Raw genomic sequence first — 27,884 nt, 5'->3', positions numbered from 1 at the left:
GGTGGTTATGACTAATTTATTACGCCTGCGTTCGGCTACTGTAATCCCACCTATTTTGCTGACCTCCCCTGAGCTATAAAAACCTTGTCGTGGGACTGGAGAGATGGCTCCGTGGTTAAAAGCACTAACTGTTCTTCCAGAGGACCTGTGTTCAATTCCCAGCACCCACATGGCAGCTCACAACTGTCCATAATTCCAGTTCCAGAGAATCTGACACATTCATAGCAAGTGCATATAAAGTTAAATAAATTTTTTTGTTAAAAAAAAAAAAAACCTTGTCTTCCTCACATCTAATGCTGACCTCTTGAACCCTGCCTTGAGGGGATGTAGTCCATGTATACAAATAAAAGAGGTTGCCTTAATTAATTGCTTGCTTTAATTAATTTGGCCATGATGATTTGGGCCAGAGGTCTTTCTCTTCCCATCTTTGTGATTAACACTTGTGTGTGTGTGTGCATGTGTGTGCACATGTGTGTGCACATGTGTGTGCATGTGTGTGTTGTGTGCATTTTGAAGGCCAGAGGTCCACGTTAATGGCTTCCCCTGTGGCTATCCACCTTTCCAGGTAGGATTTCTTAGTGATAGAGCTTGTCAAGCACGGGGTGACAGGGACGCAATGGCACCAGCTTTATATGTAATTTCTGGAGACTGAACTCAGATCCATCAACCTAGTCCCAACAGTTTGCTTTGAGGACCAAATAAATGGGTTTGTGTGGGACTGAGGACATTTAATAAACTGTAAAGCTCTTTTGTCCACACCAAAATCAGATTGTGGTGTGTATATGACTTGATGCTGATGGGGGTCCTAGGTTGCCAAGAGTGTTTGGGAAGGGGTGTACTTATTATCTGCAGGTAAGGGTCTCTGACTCCCAAATACATTGTGAGAGAAGAGGAGTGTACACATAGCACACACAATGAGGAGATAATTTGCTAAATTATTCTCTATGCTTGCCTACCTCAACCCCAGCAATGGGATTACAGGTATCATATCTGAGTGCTTTTAAAACATGGGTTCTGGTTAGTCAGTGGTGGTGCATACCTGTAATCCCAGCATTGGAGGGGCAAGGGCAGGCAGGTCTCTGTGAGTTTGAAGCCAGCCTGGTATACAGAGTGAGTTACAATACAACCAGGACTACACAAAGAAATCCTGTCTCAAACAACAACAACAACAACAAAATCCAAACCAAGACCCCCCCCCCAAATAAAACACACAAGAGTTCTGGAGATTAAATTCAGGTCCTCACGCTGACAAAGCAAGTGCTTTCTTGACAGAGCTATCTCTCCAGCCCTATTTGGGGGTAGGGGCTTCATATTAGAGTTGTATTCCCTGCAACCCCTCAGGGAGGAAAGACATAGTCTGCACTGTACCTTTGGATGAGTCACAGCAGCCAGGAGAGCGTCTACTCTGCTAGCCTTTGTGTCACTGATGGGGAATGAAGGCTAACAGAGGGCTTCATTCAGGCTGGGTGTGGTGTTTGTAATCTTAGCACTTGGGAGGTTGAGGCAGGAGGATCACAGTGAGTTTGAAGTCTGTCTGTGCTACAATAAGACACCTTGTCTCAAAAGAACAGACAGCAAACAAGGGACCTGGAGAGATGTCTCAGCAGCTAAGAAAGCTTCTCTGCCGATCTGGATCTGCCCATGGCAGCTCACAACTCCAGTCCTTGGGGATTGGAGGCCCTCTTCTGGCCTCTGCAAGCACCAGGTACACATGTGATGCACAGATATATGTGCATATAAAACACCTATTCATATAGAATAAAAATTAAATGAAAAGAAAAGAACCTGGAGTGGCAGCACCTACCTGCAGTCTCAGCACTTAGGAGGCGGAGGTAGTAGAGGCGTCAAGAGTTCAAGGTCATTCTTAGCTACGTGGGTAGAGAGTTCACAGCCAACCTGGATTACAGGACACTCTGCCTCAAAAAGGACAAAAACAGGGGAGTGTGCAAAATGGCTCAGTGGGTAAAATGACGAAGACATGATTTTGATTCCTAGAAGTTGGCTTTGCAGCCCATGTTTGTGACCCCAGGGCTGTGAAGAGGCAGACACAGGCAGTTCTAGCAGTTTGCTAGAAGGCTAGCGGTCTAGCTGACACAGAGCTCTGGGTTCTGAAAGACAGGTAGAGGCTGGAGAAATGGCTCAGGGGGGTAGGAACATTTGTTACTCTTGCACAGGACCCGAGTTCAGTTTCTAGCACCATGTCTTGGCTCACAGCCTCTGTAACTCCAGTTCCAGGGGATCTGATGTCTTCTTATGCCCTCCTCAGGCACCAGGTATGTATGTGCTACACAGACATAAATACAGCCCAAATACCCATACACATAAATAAAATAAATAAAATCTAATTTTGAAAAATAAGGTAGAGGGGTGGAGAGATGGCTCAGCAGTTAAGAGCATTGTTGTTCTTCCAGAGGACCCAAGTTCAATTCCCAGCATCTACATGGCAGTTTAAAACTGTCTATAACTTTAGTTCCAGGGATCTGACACCCTCACACCAATGCATATAAAATAAAGTGAAATAAATTATTTTAAAAAAATAAAAGAAAAATAAGATGGTAATACAAGACACCCAACATTGGACTTTGACCTCCATACACACATGCCCACTTACCTGCACATACATGAACATGTTTAACACACACACACACACACATATATATACACACACACACACACACACACACAAAGTAAAAACCAAAACATATTCTCCCAAAATGTTTAGAGAAAAGACTGGGCATTGTGGGATTCCTGTAATCCCAGCACTCAGGAGACAGAAGCAGGAGGATCACTGCAGGTTCTACAGTAAGACCTTGGATCAAAAAAAAAAGAAAAAAGGGTCTGGGGAGATGGCTCACTGGTTAGAGTGCTGGTTCAGTCTGGGTCTTGGCATACTATTTTTTCAAAAAGAGTTGCCTTGTAGAGAGAGAAAAAAGACAACAACCACAACAAATCAACTCACAAAACAAATCACCCTGCGGCTCCTCAGGTCCCAGTCTCCTAGGTAGAAGCATTAGGGTTTCTGTCCTTGTTTTCCAAGGGAGCAAGCTCCCTCCGTGACCAGCAAGTGGGCAGTTCTGCTGTGTGGGCGTTTTGACCTTCATCTGCTGAGACAGTCAGTAAATGTTCTGAAAGGTGGTCCTGCTTAAGCTGTGTAAATGAGAGCAGCCAGAGCTGCACAGTAACACATGGTGGTGCATGCCTGCCACCCCAGCCTTCTGGAGGAGAGGCAGGAAGATCAGAAGGTCAAGGTCCAGCACTCGGGAGGCAGAGGCAAGAGGATCTCTGTGAGTTGGAAGTCTACAGACTGAGTTCCAGGATAGTCAAAGATATACAGAGAAACCCTGCCTCAAAAAACCAACAACAACAAGAACAACAAAACTTCAAGGTCATTTACCCCTGCATAGGGAGTTTGGATCAGCCTGAGCTATGTAGGAACTTGTCTCAAAATTTGTAATTTTTTTTGATGTTATTACCTTCTGAGTGCTATGGTGGGTGGTGGCGTTACAAGGGAGACTTGACATTGTTGGCGGGCCACATGTGCAAACAGTGTGGCTGGTGAGGGAGACATACAAAACCACCACAGTGACAGAACCTTCTGTGAATGTGTTTGACTTCTTGGTAGGGATAGGGGTCACATGGGTGTTGCATCTGTCAATACTAGAAAACCTAAGTGGTGTGTGCCTGTAAGCCCAGCACTCCATGGACAGAGGCAGGCAGATCTCCGTGAGGTCACAGCTGGCTTACATAGAATGTTCCAGGTAGACATAAGACCTGGTTTCAAAAAAAAAAAAAAAAAAAAACCTGCTCCCCCCCTCCCCCCCACCAGCCATCTCACCAGCCCAGGGAGGTCCTTTCTAACCTTCCTCAGTGGGATGTGATTGCTTGGGTTGCCCAGCTGGCCAGGAACAGTCAGGGTGTAAATCTTTCAAACCCAGTCAGTGGGCCTCAGAGAATCAAATTCTGCTTGGCCTTTGCAAAGTTGCTTCTCAAAAAACAAGGCTGCTTTGTCCTTTGTCGACGGAGTCCGTGGCTGGGTTTGTGTGCTGTGGAGCCAAGGCAGACACTACCGCAGACACTGGCTGGTCTGTTAGGCTCTGAACTAGAGAAGGGTAATTGCATTGATGTGGGTCAGGTCAACCTGGATTCCAATCCTGCTTCCCTCCTGATCCTCCCTGATAATTCAGCTAAGTAGGAATAATGGTGAAGAATGTGAAGGTGGAGATCATTGTTAAACATTACATTTATTTATTTACTTGTGTGAGTCTGGACCTCCAAGTGCTTGGATTACAGGCATGTACTGTCATACCCGGTGTCTGTGGTGGTGGGGGTCAAAGCCAGGGCTTCCTGCAAGCCAGGCAAACACCCCATCAGCAGACCTGCATCCCAGGCTGGAGAGCACACTGAAGACACCAAGTGCTCCAGGGAACGGAGGTTGGAACCCTGATGGAGACCGGGACCCGTGGGTTGAATGAGAAGTGGAAACTGCTCTCCTTAGTCCCAGTTTTCCCATCGTATGGAAAATTAGCTTTCCTGGTCCTGAGGTCCCTACCAGGCCCCCAGGGCTAGGTCTCTAAAGACGCAGTTGATGGAAGGGAAGGGCGGGGCCATGATCGCCCCCAGTCAGCTCCAACCACTTGGCCCTTCACAGTGACTCACTTCTAGGGGATGGAGGCGTGGTCGCCAGCAAAACAACGGGTGTCCAGAGCCACCAAGTAAGTCGCGCTCTGGGGTATGTGTTCTCTGCGGCCTGGGGCTCCTTCTTTGGGGTCCAGAGGGCCTCTGTGGGTCCCGGGAGGCCCGGCTACCTGTTTCCTCCACACCTTAGGGGCGAAAGCTCAACTGGAATTTAAGACTGGGCGGGTAGAGCCAGCAAAGCGCTTTCTCAATTACGTGGGAGTTAAAGGGTAGGGCAGAATGGAAGTGGGGTAGGGGTGAAGGTGGAGGGACCAACCTGAGTCTTAAAAAGAACAAATTCCTTGTTTTTCCTTTTATAACTTTGTTGGGGTTTCTTGTTTGTTTTTTTGTTTCTTGTTTTATTGTTTTGTTTTGTTTTGTTTGAACCGGTGTCTCCTGTAGCCCAGACTTCCTTAAACTCACTATCTAGCCAAAGATGATGTCAAACCTCTCATTCTCCGGTAATCTTCCAAGTGCTGGGATTACAGGTGTGAACCACCCTACTTAAATTAACCACACTCAGCAAGTCTTGCTTTTCTTTCTAGGTTATGCGTATTCTGTTGTGTCTGAGTGTGGGTTTGTGCATGCAGGTTAGAAAGGCATCAGATCCCCGGAGCTGCAGTTACAGGTGTTTGTGGAGGCTGATGTGGGTGCTGGGAGCTGAAACTGGATCCTCTGGCAGGGCTGGGTGCTCTTAACCACGAAGCCACAGCTCCAGACCAAGAACCCGCTTTTATTTATTTATTTTTTCAAATAAATTTTTCTTTCTGTGGTGAAAGGACCCCTCTTAGCTCAAGTGTAGCGAACAGCGATTTTCATACACCTTTGTCCTCCGGTGTGTACATAGGGTCTGGGTCTAAGAGCCACCTAGGTTCTGCATCCAGTGCAGCTGAGACCGGACTATCTGGGCATTCACAGCGGGAGAGGGAAGGGGAGAGGCCCCTGGTTTAACTTTCTCTCCACAGCAACCTCCCATGAAGCTTGGGAAGGGATGGGCACTGCTACAGCAGGTGCTGGCCGCTTTTGCCAGGGCCCCTAGTGAATGGTGTCAGCAATGTTTACATTTCTCCTGGCATGAATGGTGACTAAGAAAGAGGGTGCATGAGATGACTCCGCTGGCAAAGACGCTTGTCACTAAGCCTGAAGCCCTGAATCAGATTCCCAGGACCCACATGACAGGGGAGAACCAGCTCCCATAACTTGTCCTCTGACCTACACCCTCAAGTTGTGGTATGTTCATGCAACTCCCCAATAAATAAATGAAAAAAAAATAAATGTACTTGAAAAAAGAGTCCAGATTTACCGAACATTCATTATTTGCTCATTAATTGTAGCGTCTTGTTTAACCTTCACTTTTATCTGTGTGTCTACTTTACAGATTGGACCCAAGGAGGCTCCACAAAGACCTGAATCAGACCTGAAGCAGTACTGCTGGTAAGTTGTAAAAGCCACTCCCCGCAACACCTGTGGGTAGCCAAGGATGATTTGGGACTGCAGGTATGTGTCGCTGCTCCAGAAGGAAGGGACTGCAGGCTCGTCTTGCTGTTCCCACACCTGGAGTCTGATCTCTCTTTCTACGATGTGGGTCCTGGGAATCGGACCAGGTCTTCAGGCTGGGTAAGGAGTGTCTTTATGCTCCTAACCTTTCTGCCAAGCCCTCTGCCCTGCCTGTGGTTCTGTGAGTGACAAGGCCTTGCTAGAATCTCAGCCCAGCCCTGTTTTTAAGGCTGTCATTTGGTCATGAGGACCCTTGGATGCCAGCTATAAGCTATGTTCATTTTTTAAACTACTATTTATTTTTATGTGTAGGGGTATTTTGTCTGCATGTCTGTATGTCTGTATACAGTGGGTGCCTGGTGCTTGAGGTGACCCAAAGAGCACATTAGATCCCCAGGACTGGAGTTGCAGACAGTTTTGAGCCTCCATGTGGGTGCTGGGAATGGAACCTGAGTCCTCTGTAAGAACAGCCAATACCCTTAGCCACTGAGCCACCTCCCCAGCCTCACAAACGGTGTTCTTTAGAAAGAACATTTAATATTTTTTTAAATTTTATTTATTCATTATTATTGTGTGTACACTTGCGTGCAGGCACGGGGTGCATGTCACAGCACATAAGGAGGCCAGAGGACAACTTGCTTTCTTCCTAAACCTCTTTAGATTTATTTTGGTCTGTGTGTGTCTTACTTAGGGTTTCTCTTGCTGTGATAAAACACCATGATCAAAGGCAATTTGGAGAGGAAAGGGTTGATTTCATTCCACAGTTCATCACTGAGGGAAGTCAGGGCAGGAACCTAGAGGCAGGAGCTAAGACAGAGGTCTTGCAGGAGGGCTGCTTATTGGCTTTCTCATCACAACTCACTCAGTCTACTTTCTTATACCATCCAAGACCAAGTGCTCAAGGGCAGCTCTGCCCACAGTGCGCTGGACCCTCCTTTATCTTTAATCAAGGTGTTATACACCACAGACTCGCCTACAGGCCAATCTTATGGAGGCATTTTCTCAATTGGGAATCCCCTTTCCCAGATGTCTAGATTTGTGTCAAGCTGACGAAACCCAGTCAGTATAGTGTGTCTATCTGTGTATGCTAATGTCAGTGCAGTGCTCTCAGAGGACAGAAGAGGGAGTCAGATCCCCTAGAGCTGGAGTTGTAGGCTGTCGTGAGGTGCCAGACATGACTTCTGCGACGAACCTCCAGTTTTCTGAAAGAGCAGCAAGTTCTTGATCGCTGAGCCATCTCTCCAGCCCCTGAGGACATCTTTGAGGAGTTCATTCTGTCCTTTTTTTTCTTTAAGATTTATTTATTTATTACATATACAGTGTCCTTCTTGAATGTGTTCCTGCAGGCCAGAAGAGGGCATCAGATCTCATTATAGATGGTTGTGAGTCACCATGTGGTTGCTGGGAATTGAACTCAGGACCTCTGAAAGAGCAGTCAGTGCTCTTAACCTCTGAGCCACCTCTCCAGCCCCCATTCTGTCCTATTACTATAGATTCTAGGGACTGAACTCTGGTCATCAGCAAGCGCTTTTATCCACTGAGCCATTCCGTTGGCTCCACTTAATATCTTGAGAAAGCATTTAATTCTTGTCCTGGTGGTATTTTAGCACACGGAATACATCCATCTAGAGGGCACGGTGTTGTACACCTGTAATCCCAGCACTCGGAAGATGGAGAAATGGAGACAGGAGGATTGAAAGTTTGAGGGCAGCATGGGTTATGGATCGAGGCTCTGTCTCAAACAAGCGAACTCCCCACATCCATTCAGTACTCTGTTTTCTCCAGGATTTCCCCTAGCAGCATATATTCAGATTGGTGTGATGGTCGGATAGTTGGGAAGGCTTGCTTCTGGTCCTGTTGTATTACCAAGGCTAGGGCCTTGACTCTGAGTGATAAGTCCTGTCTGGAACTGACTGTTGACCAACAGTCTTCCAGGACAGGCTTGCCAGAGTCCTGTTCACTGAGCCACCCAAGTGTGGCTGCCCACTGGGTGCTGACTCTCCAGGGCTTCATACAGACTCTGCTCTTCCTTCTTCTAGGGCAAGAGGTTCTCAACCCGTGGGTCATGACCTCTTTGACAAACTTATCTCCAAAAAATATTTAGATTCATAACAGTAGCAAAATTACAGGTATGAAGTAGTAAGGAAATAATTTCGTGGTTGGGGGTCACCATGATGTGAAGACCGGTATTAAAGGGTCGCAGCATTAGGAAGGGTAAGAAACACTGGGCTAGAGATTCAAAAGGGAATCAGAACCTCCTTGGCTCAGTCTCCTGCTTCCTATGTGACTTGGGGCCCCAGGGTCCTTCATGGGGCCAGCGAGTTTGACCAGATTGATTATATTTTGTGGTCCTGTGACTGCAAGGAGTTACTGTTGCTTTGGGTGTAGCCTGAAACCCTACTCCCTCTGTCTCTGCTTCTTTTTTCTTTGAGACACAGCTTTGTTCTTTAATTCTGGCTGGCTTGATCATGTTTATGTGCTTCTTTTTTGAGGGGGTCAGGAGGGGCACCAGGGTCTTATGTGCCCTGGGCTGGCTCTGAACTCTCTGTGTAGCCAAGGGTGACTCTCCACTTCTGATTCTCCAGTCTCTACCTCCCAAGTGCTGCTTTGACGGGTGTATGCCACCACATCCTGCTGGCTGACCACGCTAATTTCTATTGCTCTCCCCTAGACCCCCCCCCACCCAGTTCCAAGACTGTGTGACAGTGGACACCTGGTAAAGGAGCAGCATGAGGGGGCAGCGTATGTTTTCATTATTTATTTATTTATTTAGGTTTCTTGAGACAGGGTTTTTCTGTGTGGTCCTGGCTGTCCAGGACCTTGATTAGTAGTTTTGGCTGGCCTTGAACTCAGAGTTCCACCTCCTTTGCCTCCTGAGTGCTGGAATTAAAGAAGTGAGCCACTGGGGCCAGAGAAATGGCTCAGTGGTTAAGAGTACTGACTGCTCTTCCAGAGGACCCGGGTTCTATTTCCAGCACCCACATGACAACTAACAACTGTCTATAACTCTGAAATCTGACACCCTCACACAGAGATACATGTAGGCAAAATACCAATGTACATAAAATAAAAGTAAATAAATTATCTAAAAAAAAAAAAAGAGCCGGGTGGTGGTGGCGCACGTCTTTAATCCCAGCACTTGGGAGGCAGAGGCAGGTGGATCTCTGTGAGTTCGAGACCAGCCTGGTCTACAAGAGCTAGCTCTAGGACAGGCTCCAAAGCCACAGAGAAACCCTGTCTCGAAAAACCAAAAAAAAAAAAAAAAAAAAAAACAAAAAAAAAAACAAAAAAAAGAGATGTGAGTCACCGCGACCTGCTGAGGGGGTAGTCTTTGGTATTTGGGGCATGGAGAGACTGCATTAAATGTGCCAAGGCAGCTGGGGTGATGCCTTGGTATATGGAATCCTAGTGCTCAGGAAGCAGAAGCAGGAGGGTTGTCATAAATTCGAGGCCAACCTGGGCTACATATTGAGTTTCATAGTAGCCTGGGCTCCAAAGTAGGACTGTCTCAGTAACAGACAGAGAGACAGTTGGGCATGCTGGTACACACCTGTAATCCCAGCACTCAGGAGGCAGGAGAATCAGGAGTTCAAGGCCAGCTTGAGCTACATCATAATGCCTTGGCTATATGAGTACTTGTCTCAAAAACAAAATACCCAAATGAAAATAGACACACTCCCAAATCAACCAGAGTGTGTCAGGGCCCCAAACACTGTCTTGGGATTTCGCTTCAAAAAAGAAAAAAAAAAGGTGGCACACACTTTCCATCCCAGCACTCGGGAGGCAGAGGCAGGCAGATCTCTGTGAGTTCAAGCCTGGTCTACAGAGTGAGTTCCAGGACAGACTCCAAAGCTACACAGAGAAACCCAGTCTTGAAACCCCTGCCGCACCCCCCCACCCAAAAAGAAAGAAAAGAAAAACACATGTACTCGTGGTAATGAGACAAACTAGTTATGGGGAGGAGGAAAAGCTAGTGCAGAGCCAGTGACCCAACCCAGGAAATGTGACTAACCAGCCACAGCAGGGAGTGTGGCTTCATCTGTGCAGAAGTGCCTGTCCGGGCTGGTGAGTGGAATGGGGCCTTCCTTGCTTGTCTGACTTGAAGTTGTTCAGAACCTGCCTTGCCTGAGGCCGCTGTGAGGAGACGGGTGGGCTCTAGCCTTCCAGTGGGCACGTCTGAGAAACAGCTTTCTGTCAGCGGGCCAGCTGAGTCTCAGAGTTTGCTTCCCTGAGTCCTTGGACCTCAGAGCCCTGAGCCTTCCCTTGGGTGGGGCAGGTGGGTGGGACAACTCGGAGGAGAAGAGGGAAGTGAGAAGCAAGGGTGGGGCAGGCTGAGAAGAGGCTGAGAAGAAAAGGCCTGTGGAGAGGTAAAGGGTATGGGCTCCTGAGATGGGCTAGCTGGACCCTCTTGGGTGGACAGGGAGGGCTGGCTGGTTGGGGGAGGGCTGGCTGCTAGGGTCTGGGAAGGCAGGAGTGATGCCCCTAGGCATAAATCAGACTGAGGCCATTGTCTGACTGTGGTTCTGCAGCTGCAGAGAGGCTGGGTGGTGGTGGATGTATTCCAGCTGCAGGGAGGTGCTAGGGGGTCTGGGTTCATCCTGGTCTGTAGGAGGTGGCGTCAGACCTTCTGAGAGATCTCCAAAGGCCGCCAGTCAGGGGGTGAGTTCAGATCTGGCAGTGGCTGTTCCCTAGATAGCACTGACCTAGGTCTAGACAGCTGGACTGAAGGGGCTTGGGAAGAGGCAAGGTAGGTACAGCTACTTGAGGGGCATCCAGCCAGCCCCCAGCAGCAGGCCATGCAGGGAATGGTGTGGACAGAGAAGGTAGACTCGGAGGTGTGGGGAGTGGGGTCTGCTTCATGTATGGGGAAGGAGCATTGTCCAGAGCCACTGCTGTCCTCACTTCTAAGGAGCATTGGTCACAGTCCAGAAAGTCCCTGCTTTCTTGTGTCCCTTCCTAGGGCTGGTGCTATTTCAGTTCACAGTTAACGGTGCAAGAGGGACCGTGAGGGGAAGTGGGAAGAGTTTTTGCATCCCAATAAGCCTCACCGCCTACGCGATAATCCAAATCAGACCAAATCAAACCAAATTAGAAAAAGCCCAGGTTTAATGGATACTAACGCTCCTGGGTGGGGTGGATCTCCAGCCCCTCACAGAGGAGGCAGGAAGGAAGACCAGAAAACCACGTGTTTGTTTTCTGGGGGGCAGTTTAAATACCCAGTGGGGAGAGTGGTCTTGAGCATCTCTGGGGAGGGGTCGTTGTTTGGCGGGTTTTCTCAGGGGTGGAGTCTGGACTGAGGCAACTCCCAGGGGAGGGGGCTTGGGATGGAACTTCCACCCAAACATTCCAGAGTCTTGGGATATATGGATGCCAGGGGCTGGGGTGACGCTTCCACCCAAACAAAGTGACCTGTTGAGAATCAGAGTCTGAGGAGGGCAAAAATAGCCCAGGTTTTCCTCAGTACTGGGTCACTGCTGCACAGTTAGGTCATTGATGGGGTCAAGTACGTTGTTGAAGTGACCCCCATCTCTAAGCACCCAGGGTGTCCATCAGGTTATTCTAAGGGCCAAGACTGGCCACTTCCCCTTCAACCCTGCTTTTCTGCCTTAAGGCTGCTCCCAGCAGAGCCCCCGGCACTGAGATCCTAGGCTATCCCTCTGGTTTCATCTACACCGATAACTGAGACTCAGCAAATCAAGGCAATTGAACACATTGTTTAGACACAATCATATGTGCCCAAAGGTCCACAGGCAAACTCTTCCTCCTGCTCCAAAGGTGCTTTATAGTCTCAGGGAGAGCCAGTCCCTAAAACTCATGCCCTCCTATGGCCCAGTGGGGAAAACGAGTCTTCAACAGAGATGACCAGCTATGACGTAGCTCAGTGGTAGAACGATTTTTAGCTGTGCCCCTTGACCTTGGGTTTGGTGCCAGCACTCCTGCCACTCCCAAAGGAAGATATATAAGAGACTGCCTGGTGCCATCTTCCTCTCTCTCTCTCTCTCTCTCTCTCTCTCTCTCTCTCTCTCTATCTATCTATCTATCTCTCCACACTGACTTCCCCAGGCCTGTACACGCCCCCTCTAATAAACTCCTGGTGGGGGGGGGGTGCCTGTGAAGCAGTGAGTTCTCCACCACCAAAAGCATTCAAGAAGAGGACGACTAAGTGTGCTCTGGAAGAGTGTGTGCTCTGAGGACTAAGGCTCCTAGTGCTGGTCTGTGGTTATGTGATAGTCTTATGTGGAGGAAGCAGGTCTGTGGTTTCATTGGATGTGATGATGGCTCCTCCACTTCCCTGAGCCCTCTGGCTAGGCCACAAGGCAGAGTGTTCTTCATCTCTGTCTTCCCCTCCTGCAGCCAGCCCAGTGCTGAGCCCCCCGCACAGATCGGGGATGCACGGAAGTGCAGGGACTGAATGCTTGAGGGATAGGGTGTCAGGATTGCCCCTGCTGAGAGGGCTGGGAAAACTCCCACAGGAGCTACGGGGTACTGGGGTACTGGAGCATCCCTCAAATAGCTGGGGCTGACGTTCGCTCACAGGGATGGAGGACTGCGGCACAGGCACCTTACCGAGGAGGCAGAAGCAGGAAACAAGAATGGAAAGCTGTTTGCCAGGGAGCTGATGGGGGGCAGTCAGGATCTAGGGCTTCTCTCACTGATAGCCCAGTGTCCCTCATGTACCCCACTTCCCCATGCTTGGGAGTAGGAACTGAACTTGGAGTCTCATGCATGCTAGGTGAGCATGGTACCACAGAGCTACATTCCCGGTTCTCTTTTCACCTTTTGTCTTGAGATTGGCCTCATTGTGTCGCACAGGCGGGAACACACTCTGCGGCTCAGGCTGGTCTTAAACTGCTAATACATCTGCCTCAGTTTATCAACAAGTTGGGATCCTAGGCTTGTACCAGCCTGCCTAGCTTTGTCAGGAGGTTGTCAGTTTTGTTGTTTGTTTTTGTTTATCAAGACAGGGTTTCTCTGTGTAACAGTGCTGGCTGTCCTGGAACTCACTCTGTGTCCAGGCTGGCCTCAAACTCACAGAGGCTCCCGCCTCTGCCTCTGCTGGGATTAAAGGCATGCGCCACCACACCTGGCTATCAGTTTTAAAAGCCTTCCTCTCCAGAGCCTGTTTTCGTACCTCATGTACTATGAGGATCACTTTGAACACCTACGGAAAACACTTCCAGCCTGAGGAGAGTGTCCTGGCCTGCTGATACACTCAGGGCCTGGGGATGTAGCTGCTGATGGAGTTCCACCTAGACCTGGGTTCCATCTGTGTAAATCCAGCCTGGTCATCCAGCACTGTGGAGGTGAAGGCGGGAGGATCAGAAGTCCAAAGTCTCCGGTGGCTACCTAGTGAACGCGAGACTAGCTCAGGCTATAAGAGACCCTATCCCAAAAGAAAAAAGAAATAAAAGAAAAAAAAAGCTTATTCCCTAATACTTGATACCGTAAGGAAGGCTATAACAGGACTGCCACAATAAATATAGGGACCGAGCACCAGGCCCTTGCTGTGTGGGAGAAAGACTAGTCTCAACATCCAAGTAGTGTGAGCCAACAAGGCTTTCACAGTCCAGGAGCTAGGGAAGAGTCAGGGTGTGGAAAATTACTAAAAGAAAGCACCACGGGCGGCGGGGGGGGGGGGGGAAGGGGGGGGAAGGGGGGAAGTTCTGTCAAACTAACCTAGCAGGTTTCTTGTTGAAGATAGCCAGGATGAGCAGACATCTTGTGGGGGATGGTGCAGGTCGAGGAACCAGATCTGCATAAAGGATGATGGGATATGGATTATGGGGACTTGCAGCCTAATGCATGTTTCAGGAATCTTTGGCAGCAACTGGATTTTGTGAGGAAGTATGGAGAAAGGTCTAGAAGGCTTAGATGGAGTGACGAAGTTTAGCCAGAGTCTTTGCACTTCTGTAAGGTGGTTGGTTATTTTTTTTTTTTACTTTTACTATTTATTTTTGTGTCTGTACGTGTGCATGTTTCATGACATGCGTGCAGAGGTCAGAGGGCAACTCCAGGAGCTGGTTCTCTCCTCTGTCCTGTGGGTCCTGGGGATGGAACTAAAGGCATTAGACTTTTCAGCAAGCACCTTGCCAGCGGACCATCAGTCCTGAGGAGGCACTGTAATGAGCACTAACGAGGGTCATGAAGGAGCAGATAGCTGAATCCCCTCATCAGAACCCCACAGTAACTCGAAGTGGAGGGCACTTGACTCTGAGTCACGGCCCAGTTTCTCATTTTGGTAACACGGAACTGAAAGCAGCGAGGTTACAGGCTCAGTCTCTCATTCCTGTCTGGATTTGGGGCAGACTCATCAGTTCTTCCCTGACTCACAGGCTAGGCTGCCCATAGCAGGGGGTGTGCACACAGCCCATGGCATTTGTGGGAGGTCACACTGAAATGTGTGATCCTCTGTTTGGGAGGTTGATACCGCAAAGGAAAGTACTAATTCCCCGCGGGCATTTCAAGTCTTTCACCCTAGCTCTGCCTCCTGCTCTGCTTCCTGTGCAGACTCAACAGTCCCTGCTGACCCAGCCACTCTGACCACAGAGTCGCCTCTGTGCTCCTGCAGCTCCAGTCTGCAGGGTCTGCTTCCTACTCACACCCTCCGTGTCCCTCGGGGCACCTCTTCCAGTTACTCACCAGATGGAAGCACACACTGAATTAAGTGCTGGAGACATGCGGTCTCTTCCTTCCTTTAAAAGCCTTACAATAAACAAGCAAGCAAGCAAACAAAATGCCTTAGCTCTGAGACATGGCTCAGTGGTAAGGGAGCACTTGCTGCTAACCGTCTGAGTTTGACCCCCAGAACTCACATGGTGGAAGGGAAAGCCAATCCTTTCTTCACATTTGTTTACTTATTTAGTGTCTGTACACATACACTCAAGTGCGTGTGTGCATGTACCTTTGTCCATACGCGGAGGTTGAGCGTGTGTGTGCATGTACCATTGTCCACACGCGGAGGTTGAGCGTGTGTGTGCATGTACCATTGTCCATACGCAGAGGTTGAGCACACGTGTGCATGTACCTTTGTCCATACGCAGAGGTTGAGCACACGTGTGCATGTACCTTTGTCCATACGTGGAGGTTGAGCGCGTGTGTGCATGTACCATTGTCCATACGCAGAGGTTGAGCGCACGTGTGCATGAACCATTGTCCATACGCGGGGGACAAAAAAGGAATCAACTACCGTTGGGAACAAAGAAAAGGGAGGGTGAAGTTGTTATGACTGTATTTTTCTGAAATTAAAAACGATGACAACAACAGCTTGCCTTTTGCATTCTCCCTATACCACAATTCCTTTTGCCCAAGAAATCTTTTCTCTACCGACTCACAAAACAAAGATGGCGTTCATCATTCTGGAACTGGAAGATGCTGGGCACATACAAGGGAGAGCTGATGCCCAGAATGAGTGCAGTTTCCCTGGGAGAGAGTTGGCTAGGAGGGAGAAAAATCCCATGAAAGGTTTGTTTTTAGTAGATTTAGAGAATAAAAACTCTGCTCTTTCTCTCTTCCTATCCTTGGCTGGCCTGGAACCCACTATGTAGACCAAGCTGGCCTGGAACCCGTTATGTAGACCAGGCTGGCCTGAAACCCATTATGTACACCAGGCTGGCCTGGAACCCACTGCATAGACCAGGCTGGCCTTGATTTTTCGGAGCTCCACCCGCCTCTGCTTCTGAGAGCTGGGATTACAGGCTTCCAGGCTGCTCCACTTTGCCGAGTTCTCACTCTTTTCTCACAGGATCCCATGGATCCCAAGCTGCCCTCAAAAACTTTGAGGGTGATCTTGAACTCTTGTCTCCACCTCCCAAGTGCTGAGACTACAGGCATGAGCCATCCATCAGGTCCAGTTCTGCAGTGCTGGGCTTGAACCCAGGACTTCATGCGTGCTAGGCAAGCTCTCTACCAATTAAGCTGCATCTCCAGTTCCTTATCTGTTGCTTAATAGTTAAGATATTTTTTAGATATTAGATTAAAAAATAACATTTTTGTTGGTATGGCTGTGTCTGCATGTATATGTATGGTGTAAATGTGGAGGTTGAGGGCAGCCTCAGGGAGTCTGTTTTCTCCTTTCACCTTTACTTGGGTTCTGAGATTAAAGTCATTTCATCAGACTTGTGCAGCAAGGACCTTTACCCGCCCAGCTGAGTCACAGGCCCCTTGTCTATTTTCCTTCCTTTCTTCCTTTTTCTTGTTCGATGGGGGTGTTTTATAGCCCAGGTTGGCTCAGAATTCACTAGGTAGCCAAGGATGGCCTTGAACTTCTGATTCTCCTGCTTCTGTTTCTGGAATGTCGGTTTCACAGGTGTACACAGTCATACCAGGCATTTTCTGTTGTTTTAAGACAGAGTTTTATGTAGCTCAGGCTAACCTGGAACCTGAATGTCCCTGAGCATCTGGACTTTCTGCCTTCCCCTTCCCATTGCTGGGGTTACGGTCACACGTGCTGTCATAATTGGCCTTTTCCTCTTCCTCCTCTCCTCCTCCTCCTCCTCCTCTCCTCCTCTCCTCCTCTCCTCCTCCTCCTCCTCCTCCTCCTCTCCTCCTCTCCTCCTCCTCCTCCTCCTCCTCCTCCTCTCCTCCTCTCCTCCTCTCCTCCTCCTCCTCCTCCTCCTCCTCCTCTCCTCCTCTCCTCCTCCTCCTCCTCCTCCTCCTCCTCCTCCTCCTCCTCCTCCTCCTCCTCCTCCTCCTTTTCTTCTTTTCTTCTTTTTTCTTTTAGTTTTTGAGGCAGGGTCTTCTTGTGCAACTCAGGCTGACCTAAAACTCTTGATCGCCCAAGTGCTGGGATTGCAAGCCTGTGCTAGCATATTTAGCATACTTTTTTAAAGATTTATTTATTTTTATTTTCATGTGTATGGGTAGCTTTGCCTACAAGTACACCTATGCACCGTGAGCATGTAGTACCCTTGAAGACCAGAAGGGGGCATTTAGCCCCCAGAACTGGAATATAGATGATTGTTGGCTCCTGGGAACTGAACTCAGATCCTCTGCAAGAATAACAAGTACTCTTAACTGCTGAGCCATCTCTTCAGCACCAGGTGGCTTATTTTGTTTGTTTGTTGATTCTATTTTTTTTTTTTTTTTTTTTTTTTTTTTTTTTGGTTTTCGAGACAGGGTTTCCCTGCAGCTTTAGAGCCTGTCCTGGAGCTAGCTCTTGTAGACCAGGCTGGTCTCGAACTCACAGAGATCCGCCTGCTTCTGCCTCCCGAGTGCTGGGATTAAAGGCGTGCGCCACCACCGCCCGGCTGTTTGTTGATTCTAAATCAGGAATGGTTGTAAAGTTTTGCTAAATGCTTTCTGTGTACACATTGATATGACTATTCACAAGGATATATTAATATCACATATACTTGTAAATGTGGTGTGTTATATTGATATGAATAGCCATAAAGATATACCAATGTCACATAGGTTTGTTAATATGTATTATATTGGTTAAGTTCAGATGTTGGAACAACCTTACGTCCCCAACATAAACATCATTTGATCACTGAGTTTTGTGTTTTTTAATTTAAAATTTTTATTTTGTAAATACTTTTCCTATTTGTGTGTGTGTGCGCGAATCGTGTTTGTGCATGTCTGCATGTGTGGACACGTGTATAGGTCTAATAACATGTGTGTGTATGCATGTGGAGGCCCAAAGTTGATGTCAGGACTCTTCATCTTACTCATTGAGGCAGGGTCTCTTAACCAAACCAGAGCTTGCCAATGGGGCTAGTTTTGTTCTTCAGTTTGCTTTGGGGATTCCCCTGTCTCTGTCCTCTGAAGCTGGAATTACAAGTGGGCAGCTCACCCAACACGTATGTGGTTTCTGAGGATTCAAACTCTACTCTGGTCCTCACATGTGCCATGCAAGCAGTTAGCTGTTGAGCATCACCTCAGTCTAGGTCATCCTCAGCTCCTGACAGCTGTGAGGACCACCCAGGTTACATAAGACACTGCCTCAAAAAGCCAAAGGGAGACTACTTGGCCACCTGGAAGGCTCCCCGAAACCAACGAGGAAGATCTTTTAGGACCCTCGTGGTAACCATGGTTTCTCTCCTCAGGTCTGGAAGCAGCATGTACACACCCATCCCGCAGAGGTAGGCAGTGTGCCCCATGTCTCTGCTCTCACTGTACCCAGACTTCCGTCTCCAGGCCTGCCCAAGCATCCGTGCTTGAGCCCTCTAGCAACCATCTCTTCCTACAGTGGCTCCCCATTCCCAGCCTCAGTCCAAGACCCAGGCCTACACATATGGCGGGTGGAGAAGCTGAAGCCGGTGCCCCTAGCGCGAGAGAACTATGGCATCTTCTTCTCTGGGGACTCCTACCTAGTGCTTCACAATGGCCCCGAAGAGGTCTCCCATCTGCACCTGTGGATAGGTAAAGGCGTTGGAATTCGGCCAAGGCAGGGACGGAGGTTGCAGGGGGTCTCGGGGACCTTGTCTGTCACCTCTCACCTTCATCCTAGGCCAGCAGTCATCCCGGGACGAACAGGGAGCCTGTGCTGTGCTGGCCGTGCACCTCAACACCCTCCTTGGGGAGCGGCCTGTGCAGCACCGTGAGGTTCAAGGGAACGAGTCGGATCTCTTCATGAGCTACTTCCCGCGTGGCCTCAAGTACCAGGTGAGACCCACCTCCAGGCCTTCGTTCCCGTGACTTTGCCCTGAGTCAGCTCCTCTTTCTGGCTGTCTTATCCTTCGGAAGGCCTGGGAACCCTCGGGGGTTGGTTTCCACTTTTCTCATCTCCTCGTGTGATGCAGTGCAGAAGGCACTGGGTGCCTGTGAGGCCTCTCAGGCCAGTTTTCTGGGTTGCAGGAAGGTGGTGTGGAGTCCGCATTTCACAAGACAAACTCGGGGGCCACCCCAGCAGCCATCAAGAAGCTCTACCAAGTTAAAGGGAAGAAAAACATCCGTGCCACGGAGAGGGCGCTGAGCTGGGACAGCTTCAACACCGGGGACTGCTTCATCCTGGACCTGGGTCAGGTGGGTAGGTGGCCAGACACTGTGCCGGCGCCGTGCTTTAAGACAGCCTGGGAGGCCCGGGGAGCAGTGAGAACCAGTGTTCTGGTGAACATCCGGGAGAAGACATCCCCAGCCAGCCAGCCAGCCCTTAGACCCATAGGGATTATTTCCCAGTGCCGCAGGCTCCACCATCCACAGACATCCAGTCTCGTAGATACAGCGATCTCGAACCTGTATACATATCTCTTGTGCTTCCTCCCGTTCGGTTCCAGGCCTCTCCAACCCACGGCCATTGGCTGCATGCAGCCCAAAGTTTATAAATGGGGCTCAACAGAAAGCTTCAAACTTTCTTAAAACATGTTTTTTGAATTTTTTTTGTTGTAATTTGATTACGTTTTTTAAAAATTTGTGTGTGTTGGGAGGGGGTAGGCATATACTCATGAATACAGATACCAGCAGAGGCCAGGAGAGGGCGCCGGAGTTGGAGTTACAGGCAGTTGTCAGTTCCCTATCGTGGGTGCTCAGAAAGCAGGTCCCGGCAAGAGCAGTGGGTACTCTTGACCACTGAGACATCTCTCCAGCGCAGGAGGCACTCTTACAGGCATTGTCCTTCCCTTTCTCAGAGGCCTCTGGAGAGTGGCCCTGACTTCTGGGATTTTGTTTGCTTTTGAGCTAGAGTCTCAGTGTAGCCCCAGGTTGTCCTGGAACTCACTATGTAGACCTGGTCTCTAATACGCAGACATCTGCCTGCCTCAGCCTCTGCCTTGTGAGTACTGGGATCAAAGGCGTGTGCTGCCATTACTATGCCCCACACTGGCACGGCCTTCTTGCTTGCACCGCCTGTGGGGACAGTTTTTCAGTGGGGGCAGGACAAAGGCTACTGGCTGTGATGGGCCTGTCTGGCTTCTCTGCAGAACATCTTCGCCTGGTGTGGTGCAAAGTCCAACATCCTGGAACGTAACAAGGCAAGGGACCTGGCCCTGGCCATCAGGGACAGCGAGCGGCAGGGCAAGGCCCAGGTGGAAATTATCACGGATGGAGAGGAGCCGGCCGAGATGATTCAGGTTGGGAACACTGGGGTGGGCAGATGGGAGCTGCTGTTTGGACGTAGCCGGGAGAGACAATGAAAGCTGGGATGAGAGGACTGGGGCCATCCGGAGCCCTGCTCCGCCCTGTGGTCGCGCATGGGGTACCCTCATGTGACAGTGGCAAAGGGTTCCTCTGAGTGGGTACAGACTTGGGCAGGCTGGCTCCGTCGCTTTGCCCTCCACTTTAGTGCAGGATACAGGTGGCCCTGGATGTGGTGACTTGAAGAATTTGGGTGTAAGCCCCAGTAATCCTGTCTGGTTCTGCAGGTTCTGGGCCCCAAGCCTGCTCTGAAGGAGGGCAACCCTGAGGAAGACCTCACAGCTGATAAGACCAACGCCCAGGCTGCCGCCCTGTATAAGGTGGGCACGGCAGGCCTGCTGGGGACCAACCAGTCATCCCCCGTGGCAGAGGCATGGAGCTGAAGCGGGGAGGAGGGTGTGGGAAGGCTGGGCCAGGTAGGTTTGTAGGGGTCAGAGGAGGGATGGGTGGGAATAGGCAGATGGCAGTCCTCTGAGGAGATAAGCACTTCCAGCTTGCTGGTGGAGCTTGGAAGCTAAGGCGGAGCTTGCCTTTACTTGAACCCTGTTCAGTTACTTGTAATGTGAAAGTCACCTCTCTTGTCTGTTGAAGAGAGGGGCTGCCTGGAGCTTGCCTTTGGGAGGTTTTTTCCTGCCTGTTGCTCAGAACTGTTGGGAAAAGCAACTGGGGAGGGCCTGGGTAACCCATTCCTTCATTTAAGGTGAGCGTGTGTGTGTGTGTGTGTGTGTGTGTGTGTGTCACACTGGGGACTGAACTTCCTCCCTAGGTCTCTGATGCCACTGGACAGATGAATCTCACCAAGGTAGCTGACTCTAGCCCCTTTGCCTCTGAACTACTGATCCCAGATGACTGCTTTGTTCTGGACAACGGACTCTGTGGCAAAATCTACATCTGGAAGGGTATGTGTGACTCCTCTGTATGAGCCTGAGGGCCTGCGGCTGCCATGGGGCCCTGCCTGTGGCTGCCATGGGGCCCTGCAGCAGGCTTAGCCACGTCAGCCTGAGGGTCCTACAGCTTCCTTGAACCCAGCAATCTCAGCCATTTTGAAAAACCTCAGTGGGCCACAAAACTCCAAGGACCTGTTGAATACATTTCTGGGTCAGTCCCAGAGATTCAGATTCACCAGGTCTAGGCTGGAGCCTGAGCATGTGTGTGTTTAACACGTTTCCAGGGTATGTCTGCGGGGCTCCCCGGGGAGACAGTGTTCCCAGGATAAGCCTGGGGGGGCTCCAGGGGAGACAGTGTTCCCAGGATAAGCCTGGGGGGGGGGCTCCAGGGGAGACAGTGTTCCCAGGGTAAGCCTGGGGGGGGGCTCTAGGGGAGACAGCGTTCCCAGGGTATGTCTGTGGGGCTCAAGGGGAGACACTTTGAGAACTTTCTCTGCAGTTTCCAGGCCTTCTGGGTTCTGAGGTCCCTGACCTTGAGGTTCTGAGTTAACTGTAACTGAGGTACATTTTAGTTGGGCTTGGTAGCACTTTACGCAGTGTGTGGTAAACTTGCAGGCTGTGCTTTTCCAAGAGATTGTATTTACTGGAGAGAGAGAAAGGCAGCTGTGTGCAGGAGCCTGGCTGCTTGCTTTGACCATGGAAAATGTAAAGACAGCATGATCCCAGGAGCCAGCCTCCCTCCCTCCCTCCCTCCCTCCCTCCCTCCCTCCCTCCCTCCCTCCCTCCCTCCCTCCCTCGCTCCCCTCTCTCTCTCTCTCTCTCTCTCTCTCTCTCTCTCTCTCTCTCTCTCTCTCTTTCTTTCTTTTCTTTTCTTCTTTCTTTTGTTATGCCCAAGTTTCTGGTCCCCCAAATGAATTCACAGAGCTGGATTTCTGATGCAAATTACATGAGGGTTTTTAATATGCAAACTCAAGTTTGGACCAATACCTTTCCAGCATCCAGCATGGTGGGTGCAGAAAGTGTGGCAGGGAGCCGGGGTGTGTGTGTGTGTGTGTGTGTGTGTGTGTGTGTGTAGAACTTTTAAAGGGGAAATGCCACAATCAGGGGAGTTCATGTCCTGTTGTCTTGGGATTGGGTAAGGGGTCATAGGGTAAGATAGTTTCTGAAACCATTGGTCAGGTTTGGGGCACAAAAACCTAACAAAGAGCCATAAGTTACTGACAAGGTATCTTCAAGGACAGGATGCCTCCTAGGAGCTTCTGGACCTCGTTAAATTTTATGGCCTTGCTCCCTAGTTCCTTAATTGGCTATTTCCAGGATATCTGTTCAAATTCTGCTATCCCAGCACTTCTCTGGAGCTGAGATTGGGCCCCCCACTCATTGTATGGCTTAAGATGAAGTCCCCTTTTTAAAACAGAGTTTGTGGGCCTGGAGAGACAGCTCAGTGGTTAAGAGCACTGATTGCTCTTCCAGAGGACCTGGGTTCAATTCCCAGCACCCACATGGCAGCTCACAACTGTCTGTAATTCCAGTTCCAAGGGACCTGACACCCATGGCAAGACACAAATGCCCATAAAATAAAATAAACAAAAACAAAACAGAGTTTGCAAAGTCAGGTCCTCACACTTCCTGTGTGTGTACAAGCCTGTGGGTGCCCGAGGAGGCCAGAGGAGGCCCTTTAGCTGCTGTTAAAAGCAGTTTTGAGCTCCCGATGTGGGTGCTGGGAACTGAACTCTGGTCCTTTGCAAAAGCAGCAAGTGCTCTTAATCACCGAGTCATCTCTCCAGCCCTTTCCCTTCCTTTTTGAGACAAGGTCTCATGTAGCCCAGGCTGGCCTCTGACTTGTTATGCAGCCAGAGATGCCCCTAAACCCCTGATTCTCTTGCCTCCATCTCCTGAGTGCTGGGATTTTCTCTGGTGCTGCGGTTGGAACCCAGGGCATGCTGGGCAAATATTCTACCCACTGAGCTACATCCCTTGCCCTGGGATGGCCTCTTCCTTCCTGCAGAGGCGCCAAACCCCATGAAGCCAGTGCTAAGATTCCAGAGGCTCATGTGAGTGTCTGTGGTCCCTGAGAAAGGAATCCTTACAGAAAAGGGCACAGTAGGACAGAAAGCTCGGGAGCAGGAAGACAAGTGCCCACGGATGCCACAGCAGTGAGTCACTTACAGAGGAAGGACACAGATACTTCATGGTTCACAAGACTTTGACAGTGGTTAGAGAGTCAGCCACTGCTTGGCTCTTTTCCCGTCAAATGCCTTCAGCTTGAATCACACTTTGCGCCCCAATGATTGATTGCCTATATAAAGGCCTACACAGATGATTGCCTACATTGCCTGTATTGTGGATTCTGTGTGTTTTCAGTTTTATAAACACTTCATCAGCAAGCATGCTGGTTTTCAGCCCTGTGTGAGTCAATTCGCCTCTACAAGAAATCTCATTCCATGTCCTATTTAGTTGCCCACAAAAAGTTTGTCAGCAGAACAGTGCTATCTGTGTTATCCTGTACGCCCACAGAAGGGGAGGGGCTCCGGAGCCCTAGTGTTTCTTTTATTTTATGCGTATGTATGTCTATTTTTCTTGCATGTATGCCTGAGAATTGTGTGTGTACAGCGTCCTTAGAAGCCAGAAGACAGTACTGGCTTTCTCGGAACTGGAATTTCAGATGGTTGTGAGTGCCAAGTGGGTGTTGGGAATCGAACTCAGGTCCTTTGCAAGAGGAGCAAGTGCTCTTAATTGCTGAGCCACTGCCCTAGCCCATTGGCCTTACAGTTCGATGTCTAGGAGGAACCTCGCTCTTTCTAAAGATGGCTCGAGCCAAAAGACTCTGCTGGTTCAGGCAGAAGCTTTAATTAATTAATTAAATCTTATCTTAGAGCTGCCAGCTTTCTGGGAAAAAAAATTAAGGGTATGACTTCATACTCCAAGTCCTTAGGTACTCTGAGTACGTTTGTTTAAAAACAAAACAAAACAAAACTGTCAGGTATTATGTGTACCCCTTAAATTTCCTCAAGAAAATAGGGTCGAGACTAGAGACTTTCCACCCCTCCAGTGGCTCATGCAGTCTAAGCTGACTTTGAACTTCCTATGGAGCTGAGGACGTGAAGATGGGGCTGGAGTTCTGAGCTTCCCGCCTCCACCTCCCCAGTGCAGGGCTTACACATGGTTTTCTGTGGTGCTAGGGACAGAAAGCAGAGCTTCGCATACACTGGACAAGTCTTCTCCAGTCAGCCACAACTCACCTTCTGCTCCTTTTGAAATCTCCTTCCTATGTTCTAGGGCGAAAAGCTAACGAGAAGGAGCGGCAGGCAGCCCTCCAAGTGGCAGATGGCTTCATCTCGCGGATGAGATACTCCCCAAACACTCAGGTGAGGACAAATCCATGTCCCCACCTCCTCCTCCTGGTACCCTTTTGTGGCTCCCTACCCCAGCCTGGACAAGAGCCGGACAGCTCAGGAGTTGGGAGTAGACTTGCCTGCCTCAGACCAGTCAGGTGGAAAGGCCTTTCAGTCCTTCAGCCTTTTAAAAAAACAAAACAAAAAACAAAAACCCAAAACATATTTTCAGAGAGAAGTCTGGGGGGCGGAAGGGCAAGGTGTGTCACTGGGGCTGGGTCTCCCCAGCCACTAGTGTTCCTTTCTCTTAGTCCCAGCACGGTGGCTACACAAGTTATTCTCACCTCGCCCCTCTCCATATGGGTCTCATGCAGACCAGGCTGGCCTCAAACTCTCTAAGTAGCCAAGGATGACCTTGAACTTCTCATCTTCTGGCCTCGGATTACAGGTGTGGGTCCCACCTGGCTTATGTGATGCTGGGAACTGAACCCAGGGCTTGGTGTATGGCTGGCAGGCGCTCTACCAATGGAGCTATGTCCTCAGCCCCCCTTGATCCCTTTCAAGACGGTCCTCCTCTGTTGCCCAGAGTAGCTTAGAATATGTATCCCCAGCTAGCCTGAACTTACAACGATTCTCCTGCCTCAGCCTCTCAAGTGCCGAAATCACAGGTCACCATTCCCTAATCAGAAATTCTGGTACAGCTGAGTCTAATTGGCGGAATCTGCCAAACTGGGTACCCAATCCATGAGGCAGTGTTCTCTTAGCCTGTGTCCAGTGAGCTTGATTCTCATCTTTGTCTTCTCGGGACTGGCTTACACTGCTTGTGGCCTCTCCTGTTTTCTTGAATGAAAGAATTTAGCCAAGAGACAGACAGTTTGAGCAGTTTATTTAGCAAATCACACAAAGGAACACTCCAAAGAGACTGGAATGCATTGCCATTGTACCTCACTGGGTTCTGCACTGTGGCTATTGGAGACAATTTTATGACTATTTGGGATTTGGGTGTTATATTCATGGGGCAAAGTGGTCCTTTTTCCTCCTAAATCATGATGGACCAGATATCCTTTTAGAGTGGTTCCTCCCATAGCCTCTAGAAAAACCCACAAAAGGGTGTATTTGTGTGGGGGCCATCGAAAACCACAGCACAAGTGGCATTAAAACCACAGCACATTGTGCGCCACTCAAAGATGTGGGCCTTCTGGTTGACGGCACGTGTGGGAAAATGCCCTCGCCCCTGTCTCTGATGTAGCAAGACAACCTAACTGTAGGACCATGACAAGAAGATTTATTACAAAGAAACATTCTCTTGGGAGACACAGCTGGCTAGGTATTGCTGCGCGTTCCCTTGGTCATGGCAGCCCTTGTGCCCCTCAGAAGCATAGGTGGGCAGCCTGTGAGCCAAGACTTTCTCCCACTGCAGGTGGAGATTCTACCCCAGGGCCGAGAGAGTCCCATCTTCAAGCAATTCTTCAAGGACTGGAAGTGAGGGTGGGAGTCCCCAGCCTGCTCTCCCGTCTCCCACCATCTGCCCCCCCCCAACGCCCCCGCTGCTGAGTCAGCACCGAGGTGCCCTCCGGATGCTCAATAAAGGGCGCGCATTCCGTTCCCAATTCCCAGCTCTCTCCTGTGTGCTCGCCCTGGGCTGTTTTTTCTGCCTATTCACTTGGGCTCGTCCCCATTCTGGGGTCTGAGTAGAACATAGGTGACAGATAATCCCACTGCTTCCAGGAGCCCAGCTCTGGCTCTGCGTGGCCGGGACTCAGTGGAGCCGCTGTCCAATCCCCACCGTGCCCAGAACCTGATAGGGAGGTGGCACAGTGCCAGGCCTCGGCATTGCTTTCAGGCCAGGGTTTAGTTCAAGTCTCACATTCCCAGCTGGGAGAAGGCTGTGGCTGTGGCTGGGGATAGATTTCTGTTCAAGCCAGTATTTCCTCAGATGCCCCAATAAGCACCCATGAGGCAGTTTTAAATGATTACACGAACCCAGCAACGGAATGTGCCAGAGTCCTTGAGCAGGGCCAATTGTCCTTTCTTACTCCGCTGGGTTTTGTGTTTGGCTCATCAGCCCGGGGCTGGTGTGTGTGTGTGTGTGTGTCAGAGAGAGAGAGAGAGAGAGAGAGAGAGAGAGAGAGAGAGAGAGAGGCACCAGTCTATAATGGAGAAGCCCTATTTCTGATCCTTGCTTGCCTGTGGTGAATGTGTGTGAGTGTGTGTGTGTGTGTGTGTGTAAAAAGCACCAGCCTAGTGGAGAGGCCCTTGTTTCCTTGGCCACAGCCCTCGTTCTATTTCTTGTTAATGACAGTATGAAATAGCAGAGAAAAGAGGGCAGAGAGTGAGTGAGCCAGATTTTGTGGTACCTGTCTGTAACTCTGACATACCTACCTAGGAGGTAGAGGGAGGTGGATCACGCCTTTAGCCTTTGACACACAGTGAGTTCAAGGTCAGCCTTGGCTATGACACACCAACTCAAAAAAAAAAAAAAAAAAAACAAGCTAGAGAGGGGGCCAGAGGCTGAGGCCCTCCTGTCCTGCCCTGCACCTCCCTCCTATGTCCCAAGTGTTATTGAGGCTCTGAGCTGTGGCACTGGATTCTTCTGTCCCGCACAAAGTCAGAAAGTCTAATCAAGTTCATCTTCCTGATGCTGTGTCAAAGAGCTTGTCTGTGAACCCGCCCTCGGTCTCCCTGAGACTTCCTAGCCCTCGACTGACCACACAGGAACACATGCCAGGGAGGAAGACGGGTACCCAGTGATTCTCCCGCTGAAGGCGGTCCTTCCTACCCCCAAGAAAAACAGCTCTTCAGCCTTCAGAGGCCTCCACCCCCAACCCACCCACCAGGAGAACAGACTGCTGAGTTATCCTGAAGCTGTGTGCACCCTTGTCAGGATGAAGGGTCCCTGCTGGGGAGCTGGCTCCCTTCCAGCCGGCCCTCCTAGTGTCCCTGTGGCCCTGGGACCCTGTGCTTCCAGCCGACGCTGCAGAGCGAGGGAAAGGGATGATAGCCAAGCAAGCACCCAGACTGACTCGGGCCTTGCTGACCTCTGTGCTGCCCGCTGAAGATGGGAGCTACAGGGAGAGACATGGTAACAAAGCCTTCTACCTGAGACCCTGTAAATATGCAGAGGGCCAACTGCAGGGCATTGTCACGGGCACACGGGGAGGGAGGCCTCTGTGGGTGCCATCTCCGGAGTGGCCGGAAACAGCAGTAGAGATGGACACAGGCTTCTACAGCTTCATTCGGAAGCCAGAGGAGTGCAGGGGCCTGAGGCTCATGGGTGGTTAGGTGGGGGTCTGGGGTGAGGGAGCAACAGCCAGGCCCCGGAGCAAATGCAGGCAAAGCCTGGGGTGGATACCACACCAGCCAACCCTAACAAGAGCCACCACGCTCGCTGGCTAGAGTAGGCAAGAGGTCTCCTGGC

The 27,884-nt window shown here is 50.0% G+C and overlaps 1 protein-coding gene across 3 annotated transcripts; it reads left to right on the top strand.

The window, feature by feature from the left end:
• The first annotated feature begins 10,205 nt into the window (after positions 1-10,205).
• On the top strand, positions 10,206-26,086 carry Capg (capping actin protein, gelsolin like). Of its 3 annotated transcripts, none has more exons than XM_038319509.1 (10): positions 10,206-10,236; positions 18,219-18,254; positions 18,362-18,534; positions 18,623-18,777; positions 18,970-19,137; positions 20,031-20,180; positions 20,472-20,564; positions 21,011-21,143; positions 24,411-24,499; positions 25,887-26,086. In XM_038319509.1, exons 2-10 carry the CDS (start codon positions 18,232-18,234, stop codon positions 25,950-25,952), a joined length of 1,050 nt encoding a protein of 349 aa, XP_038175437.1. In that variant the 5' UTR covers positions 10,206-10,236; positions 18,219-18,231; the 3' UTR covers positions 25,953-26,086. The 3 variants fall into 3 exon arrangements, with proteins under 3 accessions (XP_038175437.1, XP_038175436.1, XP_038175438.1); XM_038319508.1 differs by lacking the exon at positions 10,206-10,236 and adding an exon at positions 10,487-10,538; XM_038319510.1 differs by lacking the exon at positions 10,206-10,236 and adding an exon at positions 10,509-10,545.
• Positions 26,087-27,884: the final 1,798 nt, after the last annotated feature.

Source organism: Arvicola amphibius, chromosome 2 (assembly GCF_903992535.2).
Source record: "Arvicola amphibius chromosome 2, mArvAmp1.2, whole genome shotgun sequence".
NCBI classification, from domain to species: domain Eukaryota; kingdom Metazoa; phylum Chordata; class Mammalia; order Rodentia; family Cricetidae; genus Arvicola; species Arvicola amphibius.
This window is presented reverse-complemented; position numbering and strand designations above follow the sequence as displayed.

Bases quoted from the DNA above. Each gene is read 5' to 3' on its own strand.
- Capg (XM_038319509.1), top strand. From the start codon at position 18,232: ATGTACACACCCATCCCGCAGAG. The intron at 18,778-18,969 runs GTGAGACCCACC...TCTGGGTTGCAG, and splicing joins CGCGTGGCCTCAAGTACCAG to GAAGGTGGTGTGGAGTCCGC. The intron at 19,138-20,030 runs GTGGGTAGGTGG...GCTTCTCTGCAG, and splicing joins TCATCCTGGACCTGGGTCAG to AACATCTTCGCCTGGTGTGG.